The 19,876-nt window shown below is 48.1% G+C and overlaps 1 protein-coding gene across 2 annotated transcripts in view; it reads right to left on the reverse strand.

The window, feature by feature from the left end:
• The window catches only part of NFASC (neurofascin), a 1,241,670-nt gene that overhangs the window by 628,122 nt on the left and 593,672 nt on the right, over window positions 1–19,876 (reverse strand). For both annotated transcript variants that reach the window (XM_085627649.1, XM_085627634.1), the window contains exon 4: window positions 19,290–19,445. In XM_085627649.1, coding sequence (XP_085483775.1) covers window positions 19,290–19,362 — 73 coding nt within the window. In that variant the 5' untranslated portion in view covers window positions 19,363–19,445. The remainder of the gene's footprint in view (window positions 1–19,289; window positions 19,446–19,876) is intronic.

A 19,876-nucleotide genomic window follows, 5' to 3' on the forward strand; every position in this document is an offset into this window, starting at 1 on the left:
ACAGAAGGTGTGGGTCATGGAACCTGGGGAGCTTTGGGCCCTCCAGGACCGGTGGACTGGCCCGTATGACATTGTGGAGCGACGAGGCCAGACCACATACGTAGTGGATCTAAAGACCCCCCGACAGCCCCTGAGGGTATTCCACGTCAACCGCCTGAAGCCGCACCATGAGCGATCAGAGAGTGCTCTCCTTATGGTGACGGATGGGAGCGAAGAGGAAGAGAGTGAAGCTCTTCCTGACCTTCTAGCGGTACAGGAGAAGGATGGTTCGGTAGAAGGTGTAGTCCTTTCCCCATCCTTGACCCCGGAACAACAGAGGGACTGCCGCCATGTCCTGGGACGGTTCGCCTTGTTGTTCTCCCTCACGCCTGGAATCACTCATCTGTGTACCCATGATGTGGACACAGGGGACAACCCCCCGGTGAAGAACAAGTCTTACCGGCTCTCTGACCGAGTGAAGGATAGCATCCAGCGTGAGGTAGCCAAGATGTTGGAGCTGGGGGTGATAGAACCTTCCAGCAGCCCGTGGGCTAGTCCGGTGGTGTTGGTGCCGAAAGCGGCCCCACCGGGTACCACACCGGAACTTCGGTTCTGTGTGGACTACAGTGGGTTGAACTCTGTCAAGAAGACAGATGCTCACCCCATCCCACGAGCAGACGAGCTGGTGGACCGGCTGGGAGCAGCCCGGTACCTCAGCACCATTGACCTGACATCGGGGTATTGGCAGATTGCCATGGCCGATGGAGCAAGGGAGAAGACAGCATTCTCCACCCCCGAGGGCCACTTTCAGTTCCGAGTGATGCCCTTTGGGCTCAAAAATGCTCCGGCCACATTCCAGCGGATAGTGAATCAGGTACTATCTGGTCTGGAGTCCTTCTCAGCGGCCTACCTGGATGACATAGCTGTCTTCAGCAGCACCTGGGAGGACCATCTGCAGCACCTCCAGGAGATATTGCAGGCGCTGCAACGCGCTGGCCTAACCGTTAAAGTCAGCAAGTGCCAGATTAGACAGGGATCTGTCGTGTACCTGGGACACCTGGTGGGCGGAGGTAAGGTGCAACCCCTCCAGGCCAAAATAGAGACCATCTTGGCTTGGGAGCCCCCCAAGACCCAAACAGAGTTCCGAGCTTTCCTCGGCCTAACTGGGTATTACCGCCGGATTGTCAAGGGATATGGTACCATCGTAACCCCCTTGACAGAATTGACCTCGAAGAAGCAACCTCGCAAGGTTATATGGACAGCTGCTTGCCAGGAAGCCTTTGACACGCTGAAACATGCGATGTGTACCGCTCCAGTACTCGCAACTCCAGATTTCAGTAAGGAATTCATTGTACAGACGGACGCCTCAGAGCACGGCATAGGTGCGGTGCTCTCGCAACTCAACACCGAGGGCCAAGATCAACCAGTGGCCTTCATATCCAGAAGACTCCTCCCTCAGGAACGGCGATGGAGCACCATTGAGAGAGAAGCCTTCGCGGTGGTCTGGGCACTGAAGAAGTTGAGGCCATATCTCTTTGGAACTCACTTCCTAATTCAGACTGACCACCGCCCCCTTCGCTGGCTCATGCAGATGAGAGGCAAAAACCCCAAGTTGTTGAGGTGGTCCATTTCCCTACAGGGGATGGACTTTCGGGTGGAACATCGGCCCGGAGTTGACCACGCCAATGCTGACGGTCTCTCCAGGTTTTTCCGCCTTAGCGATGAGAACTCCCTAGAGGTTGGGTAGCTCTCCCCTCTTTCGGCTGGGGGGGGGGGGGACACATGTTAGACCTGTCAGCCCTAGGGTGGTCTCCCCCTCTATTTTTGATCGTGCCACTTTTTTTCCACCCTCATTTTTATGTTGGACTTAGGTCTCCGGGCGCCTTTTCATTGCCAACCAGTGTTAAGGTGCAGGTGCTCCCTTCTCTCAAGATGGCTGCCACAGGCCCCTGCGGAGTGGTCTTTATTAGTAGCACCCTAGCTGCCAGGAGATGGCTGGAACCCCACAACAATGTTGCGACACCAGCCCGCCTTTTTTGTCCCATAGGTAGAATGGGAAGCTCCTGGAATGTGCTGGAACCTTCTAGAAGGGAGGTGTGGTTTTTACTTTTGCCGCCTTGGATAGAGGTCACCTGACCTAGGGCTACTTAACAGAGGGAGGGAACTTTTTCTAGTCAGTTGGCCAGTGGGAGTGAAGCAGACCTGGGGAACATCCACGCAGGAGTTTTAGGCGGTAGGGCCTAGCCAGGGATGTATGCCTCTGAAAGTGACAGGACTTAGGTACTGCCTTTTAAGTGAGTGAGGGATCCTGTACAGCCCACTGATCTAGCCCAGTGATAGGAGAACCCAGGGGCCATCTGCTAAGCTTGACTAGAAAGGAACTAGTCACCAACTCAATCCCGAACCCCAAGGAACAGAACCCCCCCAAGGGCGACAGTGACATCTGCGCCACAAAGAACTGAATGCTGAAACTTCATGCCAGAACTGAATGCTGAAACTTCATGCCAGAACTGAATGCTGAAACCGGTTACTGAAACTTCAAGTTACAACTGATTGCTGGACTGCTGGGGATCAACCAGGTACTAGCACTATGACCCCTGCGCTCCCTGACCTGGCCTGGGATCCCCTGTGCCAGTCCCACGCTGAGCGCTTAATCATCGCGCTTAATTTGTCAACCCCCCCCCCCGGCGCGGGGACCAGAAGCGCGCTCACCGCCGCGGCCCAGAGGCCAGAGGTTGCCTTCAGCGAGCCGGGGCCCCGTTGCTGCCGTCGCCGCCGCCGGGGTCGTAAGAGGCTGTGGACCGTCCCCCGTCGCCGAGCGCATCACCTGTGGGGCCCGAAGCGGCGAAGAACGCCTGTCGCAGGGAAGACTCCGAGGACGCTGAGATCAAGGTAACCCCCGGGGGCTGGGAGGTAGCGTAGCCGTGCGGAGGCCTGGGACTCACCCCCCTGCTCCCCGGGAGGCATGGGAAGGACCCGGTGCGCCCCCTGTCGACCGGGAGCGGCACCGCACTCGGAGACTCGGGATTCCCTCCTTGCATCGGAGACCCTGATTCCCCTCCGAGGGATTGCCCCCCCCCCTTCCTTGAGACTGCCGCGTATCAAGAGACCGCCTGCTTGAGGCCTGTTAAGTACGGGTAGCGCTGAAGGTTCACGAACTGCTCAGAAGGGTGCAATGCTTAACGCCTGATTATTACGAGTAGGGCTATGTTCTTAGATCCTGCTCAACAGTGTTTAATGCTTGATTATTACGAGTAGTGCTATGTTCTTAGATCCTGCTCAACAGTGTCTAATGCTTGCTTATTACGAGTAGTGCCATGTTCCCAGTTCTGCTCCAACGCGCTTAATGCCTGATTAGTTCGAGTAGCGCTGCGACCTCCAGTCGAAGCGCTAGTGGTATCACGAGTAGCGGTAAGCCCGCGAAGTGTGCCCTGAGTCGCTACTAGTTCCCAGGTGTGGCGCTACGGTTCCCAGTCATATTTCATCGCGCTGATCATTACCAGACGCTGCGCGAGGTGCCACGGCAGAGCGAAACGCTAGAGGTGGGAGGGGCGCAGCGCCAAGACTAACCGCTGTGTTTACCGCTCCCCCCAGGTTTGCCAGGTATCACTAGTGAAACTATGAAGAAGGGCTCACGAGTCTGATGCTAAGGTTTACAGGTGTGGCCTAGTGCCTCTTAGTGAATCGCTGGTGAATAGAGTGCTGATGTATTCAGGTACTGCCTATGGCACCATCATGAAATGCTGGATAATCATATGCTAATGTATTCAAGGAATGCCATTGCCATCTAATGAACTGTTTCTACATCTGACTGCTTAGATAAACTTGAGTCATTTGCATAAAACCTACTGTGTGACGTCCCTTATTGTGTGCATCTCCTGCTTCAGAGGATGTGTGTGTTGTATGGTCGCTTTACACATAAGCCTTCGGGTGCCCAGCCGCTCGAGTCACGTTACCCCTTAGGGCTTGGTGACCCCAGGTCTTACAGAAGTGCACCCACTTCCCAGCCCCTGAACCTTCCCTTGGCATCATGTAAGCCACCTCGATCGTAGGGTGCATTGTATGTGTAAGGTAGGACATGCTCTGATGTCTGTAGCATGCCCTGGTAGTGAATTACACCCAATTTCGTTTTCCACTACTGTAAGGCTACTGGTTCTCCATAGGCCAGAATGGGAGGTTTGACCATTACATTCTATAGTCCTAACTTATCCAAGGAACATGGTAGAAAGACGAATTTAGTATGCCTGAGCTCAGGATATTAAAATACTTTTAGTGAAGTTTATTTTTATATTCTGTGTTTGAAAATACCACTTTTAGAAAGTATGTATTTTCTTGCCTAAGCCTTCCAGTGTGCTCTGCTGTTATGTGTATTGGCTGTCTGGTTTTGGAGTGACAGGGCTGGGGAATTCCAGGAGACAGGGTGAGGTGTCCCAGTGGTGAATAGAGAGATCTGCATCTAGATGGGTGGGCGGAGTTGCACCTGGGACCTGAATAGGGCTGTGCCTTCCCTCCACAATGCTGGCTCCACCTCCTGTGGTGCGTCCGATGTCTCTGCCCTGCACTCTGAAAGGAAAGAAGCAGCTTGGTAAACAAAGTGCTCCAGGACTGGGCAGAACTGGTTCTGGCTGGGTTCAGTGACTTGTAGCTTCTGAGAACAAAGACTTTTGGGGTATAAATATCTGTACTGAAACCCCTACAATTGGTATTGCTCCTGGACAACAAGAAGAACCTCTGTCCGTGTAACTGAAGGAATCTGCAGGAGAGGACTGTCCTTGTGCTTGTGTACTGTTTCTTGGACTGGCCTGCAGTGGTTACTACTGGACTTGGAAGAAAAGGACTTTGAAAGAACTTTTATTTTTGCTACAGCAATCACCCAAGGGCTAGAAGAGAGCTAGCCTCTTGCTGGAGTCTCAGGCACATCAGACTCCACCACCAGCCTCCTGTTTCCTCCCAGCGAGGATTTCTATTTACAGGTGAGGCTCCTGTGAGTTCCCGGGCCTCTAGTTCTACTGTGGAGAAGAGAGTGCTGAAAATCGTCGCTAACGCCCGTTAGTGAGCCGCTGCAGCTGAAGAGCGTAAGGAAAATTGTCGCGCTGCTGCCGCCGAGTGCTCGCTACCGGAGATCATCGCATCACCTGTCTGCGGGCTGCCAAATGCTCGCTAACCCGAAGATTATCGCATTGCATGTTTGCGGGCCTGAAAGCGCTCGCTATCCAAAGATCATCGCATCGAGTTCATCGCTTCACGACATCGCAGAGCGGACACCAAGCGTTCGCCATTTTCATCGCATTGCACCAGGATCGTCGCTCCCTCGCGGAGCGCCATTTTCTTTCATCGCAACAAGATCGCACACGCAACAGGCTCGGCGCATCATCCTCCCTTTGCGGCAAGGATTTTATCGCATCGCCGGCTTAGCGTGCAGAAGTTTGTCGCTTTGTCCTGCACACAAATCAGCGCATCATCCTCCCTTGCGGCAAGGATTCAACGCATCGCTGGTTAGCGTGAGGAAAATCATCGCTACAACTCCTTAGCGACATTTTTGTTGCTTTACTACAGAATCCAGGTATCTTGTGAGTAAAGGCGTCGCAGAGACCACTGCCTTGAACTGAACTCCTCTTTGCACACCTTGAACTATTTTTCCAGCATTTTAAGAGTAACCCTATTTTTCTAGTATTGTGGATTTTTACTGTTATTGGTCTTGTGTTAAGTCTATATATAAAGATACTTATTTTTACAACTACTTGAGTGGTGTCCCTTTGTAGTGTTCTTCACTGTGTTACTGTGCATGGTCATAAATGCTTCACACACTGCCTCTGAGATAAGCCTAGCTGCTCGTGCTACGTTACCACAGGGTTGAGCAGGGGTTTTCAAAGGGTGTAGTCTGCTTACTCTGACTTAGGAAGAAGGGTCCCTACTTGGACAGTGGCCAGCCATTGCCAACTAGAGACCCCCCATTTCGAACAATGGCTTGTACAACCTCCTGAGTGTACAGTGCAGGAATCTTCAAGGAGCACTAACGCTGCTATAAATACCATGCGGGGGTATTTCGCTATCTTACTATGCTTGCAGTACATGTGTGACAAATGTTTGTTAATTCTTCCATGAAGTCTGTGCAGAGTTCAAGACCAGATGAATCTGCTGTGTTAACGGTGATGGGGTCATTAGGCCCTGTTGTGTGTTAGATAGAGAGTCCTTCTCATTGAACTGTACATAGCTTGTCTCACTTTGTATACACTGCTCACAAGGGCCAGCTTAAACCACTGTGTGGCTAGTGAGACGTCATCACAGCATTTTCCATTTACTGTCTACCCCGTACAGTGGCACCCAGGTCTCAGCAGCATGGTTTGTGCAGAAAATCATAAAGACTATTGTCTGGCTGATAAGACAGAAATGGATGAGATAACCAGCTCTTCCTACCTCACTATCAGAAAAGGAAATGGTTTAAATAGCAATGCTCAGATAGCAACAAACTAGTAGCAAGGAGAAATTGGTGGCTGTCAGGTCATGATGGCACGATCCACTTATTTCTAAAGTTGCTAAAAATGTGTGTATGCATATCATTCTTTTCTATGTAAATTTGGCAGTTCTAGATGCCATTTAGGGATAACTGGTAACAAAGTGCCTGGTAACATGGGTCATATGTGCCAATATATGTTTGCAATTTGATACTGCCATATTTCCAACCACTAAAGATTTTTTTAAACCAACCTACGTACTACCAGACCGGTTCATAAAAATCGCAATGGGTCAGAATCTGACCGACGTCATGCATAGTAATGAGGAAGGTTGCAAATTTTGACTCTCTACGATTTGTTGCCTTCACGGAAATGGTGGTGGTCTGGGGTCTCAAGGCCACTATATTCTGATTACTTTTAAATAAAGGAATCATTTTTAAATCAAGCTAGATTGCCTTATGCAAAAACAGAATGTGTTAAAAGAAAAGCTTCACGATTTTCTTTTTAGGATCAAGCAGTGGGCCCATGGACCAATGCCTATTCGTAAAAAACTTTTTTTCAAAATGCACAAAGGAAAAGAGTGGGGACCTCTTCTGTTTTCCAATGGGCTAACACTACCTTTGTGTAGTGGGTAAAGTATTCATAGTTTGCAACAGGATTTTGGTCATAGAACATTAATATATACCGTAAGGAATGGGTATTTGGACGGGAAGTCCTAAACATGACCCGTCCACATAAAGATTCTGTATGGTTTTCTAAGCCCATTTAATGACTCTGAAAACCTTTTCCGAATCATTAAATGGGCTTGATACATTTTGTAAAGGGTTTCAGTGTTTACAAACCCTTTGATTTACCTAATCCGAGGGTTTGCGTATGGTAAAACCCTTTATACACCTGGCCGAAAGTGCTTTAACAGAAACATTTCCAGGCCTTCAAGATTCCTCTAGAGCAGTGATTCTTAAAGTATGGCCAGTGTGCCGCATTTGGCCCTCATGACCTTTACATGCAGCACCCACAGTCAACAGCAACACCAGACTGAAGTTTACTCGACATAAAACATATATTAAATAAACAGGCAAGCATTTATTTAAAGCTTAATTGAAGTTAAAGAAGGCAAGTAAGTTTCTAAGCGTCGTGTGGCGATGCGTCGAGCAAGGGGTCCAACTGCCCCTACAGCGGAATCGCATGCAGAGATGGTATTTGGCAATACACAATCACGACCCTTCAACGGAAGCTGACATGGCCTCACCAGAAGCACAAAAGGAGGACATTTCAGGCGAAGCCTTTAGGAAATCGACATGTGCTTCCATAAAAGAAAGAAGACGACTATTTAAGGAAAACAGATGTGGAATTTAAGGAAGCCAATGACTGGACCCTTCATTTAAAGCAATCATGGGTCTGCACTGGAAAAGGGGGAGAAAGAAACTTCATCAGAAGTCTTCTGAAAGCATATAAAGGTATCTACTGAAAGACCAAGAAGATGGCACTTCACTGAACATATACATGGGTCTCTACTGGCACTGAGGAGAGACACTATGTAGTGTTGTGTATTAGGAACAAGGGCGAGAGATCCTTTAGTAGCAGCCTCCTGAAAGCAGACATCTGCATGCAATGGTTTAACAGTTGTGCAAGGTTGCTGTGTGAACCTTGAGGCAATATCACCTAACTCACTTCAACGCCTGGCCTGTCCTCCAGCAACTTTGACTATACTCACTTGACAGCTCTCATTATTGCCAAAGTAAATTGTAGTTTCTAAGGTTAGCAGTCACCTGCATTTCCAGAAGAACCAACAATACAGTACCACCTATCTTAGCATGACATGCCTCAAAACCTGGCAATGTTCAAAGATAGTAAAACTATTCATGCCAACGTTAAGAGTAGGGATTTAAATTGCACTATATAAGTCCAGGAACTGATGATTGGTATGGGCCCGACTCGACTTCTTGGTAACTGATGTAAAATGAACAGCAGAATTACAAGACCGCAAAAAAACATAGTTAAAGTGGGTTGATGACAAAGGAGCAATGGTCTACAATCAGGCAAAATAGTTAAATGCTTCCAAGGAACACAAGCCAAAGAGGCTTGAGTGCAAAGAAAGTGTGGTTATAATGCAGCCGCAAAGCAAGACATCAACAAAAGTAACTGGAAAACAGCAACGGAAACGCCTCAACTGGGTACGCACATCAGAGCGAGAGGTCGCCCATGCAAAGTGATACATATTTGCAATGCATACTACATATCATTTGTATTCAGACCGCTCATAATCAGTTTAGATTCACATTGCAAAGCGCCATACAAGATAGGGATTCTAAATAGGAGCAGTAAATGATTTGCCCCACTAGATGTTCTACTGGCCAACAGTTTCTAAATGTATGTCCATGAATTCCAAATTCAAAATATTCGCATTAAATTGAATTTACAATTATTAAATTCAATATTTTACATGCAATATGCACACTAACACCACACTACTCATGTTACTAGTATCAAATTTGGGGTTGAGCATACCTGAACTTCAATAAAACAGGTCTGCACTACAGGTGCAATGATGTTGTATACACTGTACAGGGCAATTATGTTACAACAGACAACCTGCAATGAAAATTAACGAAAAGCTCCTTTGCTCTTTGAATTGTATGGAATGAGCAGATATGCTGGGCCGGTTGGGTGAGACGTTCCGTTGAAATGGGTGCAGATGCAGAACTTCACGCATGGGAGAAAACAGCTTTTATGAAACATGAATATTGAAGTTTCAAAGAAGGATAAGCCATATCGCACTGTGTGAACTGTTAATAAAATGAGCAGCTATTATTATTAGTCCGATTTGTAACGCGCATGGCTGCCCCAGCAACGGGGCGTCCCTGCGCGACCCCACCCAAGTCCAGCATCCCGGTGACAGAAGCAAGGTAAATGCTAAGCAGATGATGATTTAACAGAGCCAGAGAAGAGCCAGGTTTTGATGGCTTTTGCGTAAGGCCAAGTGCTTCTGAATTACTCTCATAGACACAGGCAGTGAGTTCCAGAGTTTGGCCGCCAAGTTCCGAAAGGAACGGCCGCCGGCTCTAGCTTTAAAAACGCGGGGGGTACAGACCTGGGCACAACCAGCCGATCTCAGTAGGCGTTGTGGAGCATACAGCGTGAGTAAATTGGACAAGCCCACAGGGGCCCGACAGGACAAGATTTTGTGCGCCACACATAATGCCTTAAACTGAATGCGTTTTTCTACAGGCAGCCAATGCAGCCTAGGGAGCAGAAAGGCCACTGAGCTGGACTTTGGGAGTGCTACCAACAGCCGCGTAGCAGCATTCTGGACCCTCTGTAGACGCTTAATACTGGCCTTATTAGCGCCTAAGTAAAGGACATTTCCATAGCCCAGCCTGGACAGAATTAAGGCCTGGACTATGGTCTGTCGCACTTTAAGGGGGAAGAAGCCTAACATGGGTCTTAAACCCCATAAGAGTCCAAAACACACCCCAGCCACTGTTTTAGATTGAGCTTCAAACGTCAGACCCTGATCAAACCATATCCCTAAATTCTTCACAACCTTCTTGGGAAAGGGCGCAGGTTTAAGACGCTCAGGCCAGCACTGTTCGGACCATAGTTCACGGTCCTTCCCGAACAGTAAGATCTCTGATTTGCTGGCATTAAGCTGCAAGTAATTGGCCGCCATCCAATCCGCCACTGCTGAGAGATCCTCCTTGAATTTCTCCAGATTGTCATTACAATTCTTAGAGAAGGAGATCAGCAGTTGGGTGTCATCCGCATATGACACCAGCGCAAGCCCTCTATTTTTTGCTACCGCAGCCAGGGGGCGAACATAGATGTTGAACAGAAGCAGGTTCAGAACGGAGCCCTGCGGTACTCCCTGATGCAGAGAAAACTCCTGAGAGTGGAACGGAGGCACAGACACTTGGAAGGACCTTCACTCTAAGAAGGAGCGGAACCAGCCCAAAGCCACACCCTCAATACCAATTTCCTGCAAACGAGTTAGTAAAATTGCATGTGAAATGGTGTTGAAGGCGGCACTTAGATCTAAAAGGACCAGAGCCACTGAGTCACCCCTGACCAAGCTATCCCTAATGGCCTCCGTTACCGCCAGCAGTGCAGGCTCTGTCCCATGACGCGCTCGGAAGCCATGTTGAGAGGGATCCAGAAGGGAGTTCTGCTCAATATACTCAGAAAGAACAGAGTTAATATGAGATTCCGCCACCTTTGCCAAGAAAGGCAGCTGAGAGATTGGCCGGTAATTGCCTGGTTCCACGGGATCCAGGGAGGATTTCTTAAGCAGTGGGATGACTTTGGCATGATTCCATACCTTAGGAACCACTGCAGAAGACATTGACAAGTTCACCAAATCCAAATCCCAGGGGGCAATCACGGAGCGAAGTTGACGGAACAAGGCAGGGGTCAAAGGATCTGCCGGGGAACCTGACTTGATTTTCAGGCAGAGTGCGTCAAATTCGTTGGATGATAAAGATGGAAAGGATGCCAGACTATTACCCGCCATAGAGCCAGGAATATTCGGAACCTCCCTCCCAGCATGCAAATCTGCCGTCTGCAGCTTAGAATAGATCTGCTCAACCTTGTTCAAGAAGTAACGCGCAAGCTCACTACACTGTTGGTTAGAGACAATCGGGGAAGATACCACTGAGCCTGCGCTTTTCATACCTTTGAGCAAGGCGAATATCGACTTAGCCGGATTAGTACTAGCCACGATTTTTTTAGCCACGTACTCAGCTCAAGACTTCCGGATAAGTCGATGATACTGCTTAATGGCAGCCCGATATTCTGACTTAGCTGCGACGTCATAAGAGCGTCTCCAGACTCGTTCGAGCTGTTTACACCCCTTTTTGGCTGCCCTAAGTAATGTGTCAAACCACGGGTTGGAGGCCCGTCTACTCCTTGCTACCAAACGGGCCGGGATACAATTCAATTCAATTAAGCTGTATTCGACAGTTGAGTCATAAAAGCACAGACAAACATCACACATATAAATTACCTAAAAATATTTAAGACAAGCATTAAATTCAATATTTCAACCATCAATAAGCTAAAAAACTATTAAAAAACTGTATACAGATATTCACAGAGTTAAAATAACACGTATGTAAGACCGTTGTATGTGTTTCCATCATAAAAGTTAAGTTTCTAATAGGTTTGAACTAGTGCAATCGGTTGTTACAATTTGCCATCATATCTCAGTGCTTTAGATCGTAAGCCCCAGGCCCACCCTAGAAATTTAGCCACTGCTATACAGATGGGAGGGGCAGGGTCAGTGCTCATAATGCGAACGGCTGTCCGATAATTCCTAATGCCCAACAATTTACATACAGGTTTTATCCAAATTTTACGGGGTTGTATGTACATTGGGCAAAAAAATAGCAAGTGTTCGACAGATTCGCATTCCTCGGTGCAGTTGTAGCATTTATTATTTTTGTTTTGAGTATTTTTCCAACTTGAAGTGAATTCTGCAACCGGAAGGGCACCCACCCGTAGCTGAAAATATAGCTTGCGGTCAAGGGGCTTCTCTATTATGTCCCAGTAGCTTTCGAGTGATGGACTATTTTTAAAATCAAGAAAGCGACCTGTTAAATGGGAGGAGAGGCCTTGTGTAGTTTCTATCATGTAGACCCATTCCCAGTAGATAGCTTTCAATTTGCTCTTAGAAGGGAAGGTAGCATTTTCGGGGTCGTTCCAAAGCTCAGACAGACCTATGCTGCGCAAAAGGGATTTTATGCTGCATAACCAAGGAATGTTATGTGATGAATTAGATTTAATTAGGTCCATGAAGCCACACTGATAGTGCTCAAGCTCGTCTGTGCACCAAAGGCGACGCCAATATAGCAGCGGGCGGAGCTTGACGACGTGTGCCAATGGTTTTTTACCTAGATCTAATAATAAAGGGCGCAGTGGTGTACTGGCAGGTAAGCTTGTGATTTTACGTAAAAATGCATTTTCAAGTACTACCAGTTTGTCCAGGTTACTAAAGCCCCAAAGCTCAGACCCATACAAACATGAGCTCAGCACCATTGCACCGTAGGCTTCCAGAGCTGGGGAAATTGGTTTTGTGTAAGATTTATTAAATCTGGTCAAAAGGGCACCTGATTTTTGTTTATGTGTTAGTATCACTCGGTCCATTTGGGAGTCCCATCGCATATCCTTCTGAAGTGTAATACTAAGATATGTGAAGGAGGTTACCTCCTCCAGGGGTAGGTTGTTCATGAATATTTTCCCCCTGAATGATCTATGTGCATTAAAGGACATAAATTTGGTCTTTTCGGTGTTTACCAACAAACCCCTCAGTTTGCAGAACTCTTCAAAGCGTCCAAGTGCCTTCTGCAGGCCACTTGGGGTCTTGGAGATAATCAGTGTATCATCCGCAAACATGAGGATGGGAACTCGTGAACCGGCCAAAACAGGTGCGTCGGTGGGGGTCCGCGAGAGAAAGTCCACCACACCGTTGACAAAGAGCGAGAACAGGGTAGGCGCCAAAACGCACCCCTGCCTCACGCCCCTGACAACCGGGAAGTCTTCCGTCACCTCACCCACCTCCCCCCAACGGACCCGTGCCACGTTGTCCTCATGAAAGCGGATGACTACAGAAAGGAGTTCAGGTGCACAACCCATCTCCCTCAAAACAGCCCAGAGTTTGGTTCGTGGAACCAGGTCAAATGCTGCTTTTAGATCCACGAAAACAGCATACAATGCACCCTTAGCTAAGATCACTACCTTCCAATATATGACAGCGAAGCGGAAGATTTGATCAATTGTGCTTGTCCGCTTGCGGAAACCCGCCTGAGCGGGGCTTAAAATGTCCTGTTCTTCGACCCATAGTAGGATCTTGTTTAAGAATAGGCGGGCCACTATCTTCTGGATTGAGTCGATGAGGCTAATTGGCCTATAATTAGCCGCAATAGACTTGTCCCCCTTTTTAAAAACAGGGACTATTTCAGCTCCCTTCCAAGAGGCGGGGATGTTGGCACCCTGAGCAATTGCATTAGCAAGGTGCAGGATGTATCTGCACCATAGGTACCTTTCACTAAGAAACACATCTGCAGGGATTCCATCCATCCCGGGGGCTTTACCCTTGATAACTTTATCTAAGGCCTGTTCCACGTCACTTAAAAGAAATACTACTTCTGTGTAGTACACATGGTAATTAGTATCACCACTAGGTGCATCTTCTATAGGAGCTGCATACTGTGGTTTAAAATAACCAGTCCAGGAATTCTTATCCACATTATTCTGGGGCTTTTCAGGGAGACCTCCCCTATCCCACTTATAGATGTCCCAGAATTGCTTGCTATTCCTTGATCTACAGGCTTCGAGAAGATCTTTCCACTTGCCATTATCCCACATTCTTTTTGCCTTATATATTGTTCTCCTGTATTCCACCCTTGCCAATTTAACTGAGGAAACATCTTTCGCCCTAAGTGCTCTACCAAGTTTTGCTCGTGCTTCCTTACAGTCAGCGCTGTACCAACCCACGGTAATGTGATATTTGGGAGGTCTTTTAGGAGTAGGTTTGATAAAATATTTCTTCAAGCCCTCAAAAAATATGTTATGGGCTACTACGACAGACTGGTGGGAACACATGTCTGTCAGAGTTTCGAGGGATTGTAAAACATTAGTTACTTCTTCCTTTATTGCAACCAGTGAGTTTGGGTCTTCTATAATCCTATCCCATTTTAGATAACGCTGATTGTTGGCCAAGAATTGATTCTGCACGGGATTCAGCTGCCGTGCTGCAGGTCCACCTTTAGGAGGTTGATCAAGCAGCACCACAAGAGGTTGATGGTCACTCTCAATACGGTCAATAACGGTCATATCAATAAGATTTGCCCAAAGCTGTACGTGAATAAGAAAATAATCTATACGGCTCTCCCTATGGCCGCTAACAAAGGTATTCTTAGCGCGTGTATCCGATTTACTTCTGCCATTTGCGGCCCTCAGATGGCTTGCTAAGCACAGACCTTTTAGCTGGATTGCAGCCTCTGTCCATTTTTTTATGGGAGTAATTTCTAGGGACGGGATTCCCCATCTAGTATCATCCTCAACAGTAAGTTGAGATATGTCATGGCCAAGGGGTTCAAAGGTAGTGTTAAAATCACCTGCTATTAAAGGCAGTATACTGGATGGCAAGAGGTCTAAGATATCTTCAAGATCTTGTACAACAGGAGATTTTTCCCCCCCCGGGAGACCACGTGCATATACGTTAAAAAGTTCCACATTGTGACCAGACTGGAGGGTCAATCTTATTGAAATTATATCGTTGCTAGACTTGGAACCTGCTTTTATGTGGATCCCCGTATCCTGCTTTACCCATATAGTTAGGCCACCAGAAGGGCGGCCTCTTTTGCTTTTTTTAGCTGGTACATAGAAATTAAGGTAGCCACTGCAGTGTATAGGGTCCATTGCCCATGTCTCTTGGAAGAGACAGATGTCATATCCCGTCGTGAAGGCCATCCAATCTGGGCTTTCGATTTTGGAGCTCAGACCTGCAATGTTCCACGACAAGATTGACAGAGTTCTCTTTTCTTTCCTTCCCCCGTTGTTAGATACTATATTCTGTAGTGGGGTTCTTTGTCCGCCTCTCTCAGGATAGTCCAAGCTGTCCTCCAAACATGTACCCATGTTGAGCAGACCGCTTGGGCCATCTGTGCAGTGTATTAGGCATCCCGTTTTTCCCCCTGGTGCTTTCCCATATACTCCCCCCAGCTGGTTTGTGTTCAATAATGGTTCAGCATTCTGTGAATTAATTTTGCTACCGTAACGATAATCATTGCTATTGGTAATCAAGTTAATGGGTTTACAGCTATGGGCATTCGTGGTGAAATCTTGATCTATGTTATGTTGTACTTCCCTGACCAGGGGCTGACGTCAATCGCAGTCCTCTAAACTAGAGGGCTTATCCGGCCCTTCCTGTAGATTCAAATGGCAGTGGGTCCTACCTTTGTTGGCTGGAGCTAATAGGCCAGGCATATGTAAGATAGATTGTGATTGGCCGTAGTAAAAGAAAGGCAGAGGTAATGAGACGATAGGTGAATTAAAATTAAATCTCTGCCAATTACAAATATGTTCGACTGCTTTCTTGTCTCTAAAATTTATTACGACACAATCTCCCTTTATTGATTTATTCATGGGACCTACCCAGTCCACTCTTCTGGCAAAAAGTATCTCAGTTGAGACATTCCGAGGCAAGGGACGGTTTTGGTTCAGCCAGAAGATGCACTTATTTTTTAATTCACCATAGTCTTCTCGCTTATCGGCACTCAAGGGCTTAACCCCTGTCAGAATCACCACATAGGGTGTGGATTCTGGGGGGAGATGTAGCCTAGGGAGTATTCCAACTGCCTTTTTGGGGAGCTCCCTCTCCGTTTCCTTATTTACGTGCGCTTTTTGTGGTATTGGCCCCCTAGCGTCTGTCATGTTGCGGGTTATATCGTTTGTTACTCCTCGTGATATGTGATCTAGTGCTAATGCGTTAGAAATAGGCGGAATGGGTGTGGGCTTAGGGATGGTACTCACTATAGAAGAGCTTCTGGTTGACAATTTATCAAGTGCGATCGTGGGCTCTGATTCGCAACTTGCATTTTTATACTTTGACAATGCTGATGCATACGAAAGCTCTAAACAAGTCAATCTATTCTCTATAGCATCTAGTCTATCATATATTGGGAGACATGTATTGTAGAAGATGGATTCTAATTTCCCCCAGAAATCACAGTCAAAAGCTTGCAGCGAGGGTGAGGATAGGGCTCGAGTAGAGGGTACTGATGCAACATCTATAGGAGCAGGGATGGATTTCTCGATGGGAGCTTGGATCTCCGTATAGCTCTCATCTGGGATAGTTCGTCTGGACTTTGCTTTTTGTCCGCCATTTGGTGGATCGCCATATTTCCTTTTGGATCTCTGGGTCTTGCTAGCTCCCCTATTAGATGGCATTATAATTTTATCTTTTGGGTTCTTGGCAGATCGGGTTTTAACACAAGCAGGGATACTAGCCCTTTTGTGGCTGGTATCTTGGCTTTCCCTAGGTCTTGAGTTCAAATCTTGTCCTTCTGAGTGGGGTTGGCAACGCGGTTGCTCTTCATCAGAAACATCGTTATTTCCGATAATCTCGCAAGACGCCGAGGTAACCTCTTTGCCAGGTCCTGATCTTACGGCTGGGACTGGAGATTTCACGTTGGATATGCGTCCCAGGGAAGAGCGCTTTTCTATCACAGAACCCAAAGATAGTCTTTTCTCCGTTTGGTCTATTTCTTTGTCAAGAATCGAGGATACTCTCACCAAGAATTGGTCAAGCGTTCCCACGATAGATTTTGTGCCTGCCATTATCATGCACGGGGCTATTGTAACCAACACACTTTTTAATTGCCTCGATTGAACCAGTGAAGCATATATTTGCACAAACACGTTTGGGAACGTCTGTAAAGGCACTGACCTTATTACGTGTTGACAGGGGAGTGTCCCATCCCAGCCTCGTCCGGTCTCGAACGGGCACAAACGGCCCGCCCTTGGCCCGGGCTTCGCCCACGCGCGTCCCGCGCTGCGGTGGAACTGAGGGCCTGAAGTAGGGCCCGGGCGCTGCAGATGACGTGTGCAGTACGCGCCGGGCGCTTGGGCCTCTGGGAAATGTAGTCTCTTCACGGGCCGTTCCCCTCACGGCGTGGGTTTCCAGCACTGTCCAGGGCTGGGATGTTGGAACACGATATGCCCCTTAGACGAGCCGTTCCCCTCACGGCTGGCTCAGAAGGAACATAAAGCAAGAAAACCAGGTGAGCGCGCGTCCCGCGCTGCGGTGGAACTGAGGGCCTGAAGTAGGGCCCGGGCGCTGCAGATGACGTGTGCAGTACGCGCCGGGCGCTTGGGCCTCTGGGAAATGTAGTCTCTTCACGGGCCGTTCCCCTCACGGCGTGGGTTTCCAGCACTGTCCAGGGCTGGGATGTTGGAACACGATATGCCCCTTAGACGAGCCGTTCCCCTCACGGCTGGCTCAGAAGGAACATAAAGCAAGAAAACCAGGTGAGCGCGCGTCCCCAAACGGGCCGGGATACAAGTATCCAGACCCAATACAACCCAGTCATGGAAACAAGAAATTGCTGAATCCATGTCTGGGGGCAGCAGAGGCCTATGGTTGGCCAGACAAGCAGATAGTTGACAAAGGTCTAGTTTGTGCCAAGGACGTTTCAGCACAGGGGCAGAAAGTGAGGGAACAGCTTTCCCCTGCAATCGCAGCACAAAAGAGACCAGGAAGTGATCCGTCCAGGCCTGGGGAGCCGGAGGGAAGACCTGTAAAGGGCATAGATAGGAAAATATAGGGTCCAATAAGTGTCCTGCCACGTGCGTACTCTCAAGGACGCATTGCCCTAACTGAAAGGCCTCCAAATCTCCAGGCATGTTTGAAATCTCCGCTTTCTCATGAACCTCAAAATGAAGGTTAAGATCCCCCAAGATAGTAAAATTCGAAGCGCTACCTGCATATAGTGCGACTTTACTCAGAAAATCCTCCCTAAAACTGATTGCGGGGCCCGGAGGCCGATAGACTAAAAGATTGGACATAGTGAAGTTAGGGCTCAACATAACTCTGAACACTGCACTTTCACATTCCGCAATGTTCTCTTTACTAAAACTACACTTATAAGCATCTTTAATGATCATTGCAATGCCACCAATCCGCCCCCCCCTCTCTATTGACTGTCTTCAGCACATATCTCTAGGGAAGGGCCAACCAGGGCACAGCCACCGAGTCCTGCGTAAGCCAAGTCTCTGTTAAAAATAAGGCATCTGGGGCCTCGTCTATTAACAGGTCGAACACCTCCGCATGATGTTTCACGAGGGACCGACGGTTCAAGCTAAGGAACTTGTACTCCGCAGCCTCTGGGGGGAATGGTACCCTATCCACCCCTGGCAGCAGAAATGAGCAAGACTTACACTTAAAGGAGACAACCTGGTGCTCCCAGCGAGAAGCAGAGCACTTGGCTTCTAGCCCCAAAAGTTCTTCACGCAAATGGCTGATAGAATCGGTGGGAACACGGGCAGGGTGCCTGGCGACCGGCGACTGTCGTGCGCGGACGGGCGCAGACGGGCTTGCCTTGGGCGCGCTTTCGGCGCGCCCGCTGCGCGCGTCCACTGCGCGGCCGCAGTAGTGCCGGCATTTAACGTCGCAATACCAACAACTAGCCCGCCAACCCTCACACCCACCAAGATGGTGCCCGTCCTCCTCCCAGCCCCTCCTGCCTCAGCAGCCGTCAGTGGACCTCGCTGCCCCCCCCCCCCCGTAAATGACTAGATGCGGCAGAAAAATAAGGTGATGTGAAATTTATTGTTTTTTTTTTAAAAAGCAGCCTCACTGTGCTTTTTACAGCCTCACAAGGTATACTAAATTTAAAATTATGGGCAACAAGATACATACAAACGCAGCGCCAACACGCTGCCCGATTCTGTCTCCCGGCTCAAGCCTCAGGAGTCAGGGGTCAGGGGTCTGCGCGGCCGCAGTAGTGCCGGCATTTAACGTCGCAATACCAACAACTAGCCCGCCAACCCTCACACCCACCAAGATGGCGCCTGTCCTCCTCCCAGCCCCTCCTGCCTCAGCAGCCATCAGCGGACCTCGCTGCCCCCGCCACGTAAATGACTAGATGCGGCAGAAAAATAAGGTGATGTGAAATTTATTGTTTTTTTAAAAAAAAGCAGCCTCACAGTGCTTTAAGAACAGCCTCACAGCTATGTAATTGGAAATAGTAGATAGTGTTGACATGTGGCTAAAAAGTGCTTTGTCAAATGACGCCCATGGAAATAATCAGTATACATGCAGATAAAATGAGCAGCTATACACATGAAGAGAGAACTTACGGTCCAAAGGCACTTCCAGTGCTGTGATGAGGCGATGCAGACAGAATAGAATGGCAACCCCTGTGAGTGCCATCACTGTAACTCCACCAGCAGATTAATTTTTCAGCTCTGCTATTCTCCCTTCACACTAGACCAACGCCTGGTTTCAATCAGAAGCTGGTAAAAATGGGAAAGAGAAGAGGGACTCGTTACTCGAACAAACAAGTGCAAATCGAAACATTTCACACACAAAAAGGACTACTTGAAACATTCAAACATTAAATCATGGTGGCAGGTCCAGACCTGAAAGCAAGACGAACCTGGAGGAGTGGCCACATCCCAAACAATGTAATAATTATTGTATCACAAGGGGTAGAAAAAATAAAGTAGGGACAGATGTATGGAAAAAGAAGGTCTCAATGCATTTGGTGCTTTTGCACGCCAATTAGATTGCCACATGGTCTTCATTTTTGGGATGCGAACGATGTACTAATTAGTAGCATCGCAATATGATAATCATAGAAGGTTGTGAAACCTCCTACATAATGACTATTAACAAAGAAGGAGGCATTCTGTGACTCGGTGCAACTCCCCGAGAACTTAAGAAC

The sequence above is a fragment of the Triturus cristatus genome, chromosome 1_1, assembly GCF_964204655.1.
Source record: "Triturus cristatus chromosome 1_1, aTriCri1.1, whole genome shotgun sequence".
NCBI classification, from domain to species: domain Eukaryota; kingdom Metazoa; phylum Chordata; class Amphibia; order Caudata; family Salamandridae; genus Triturus; species Triturus cristatus.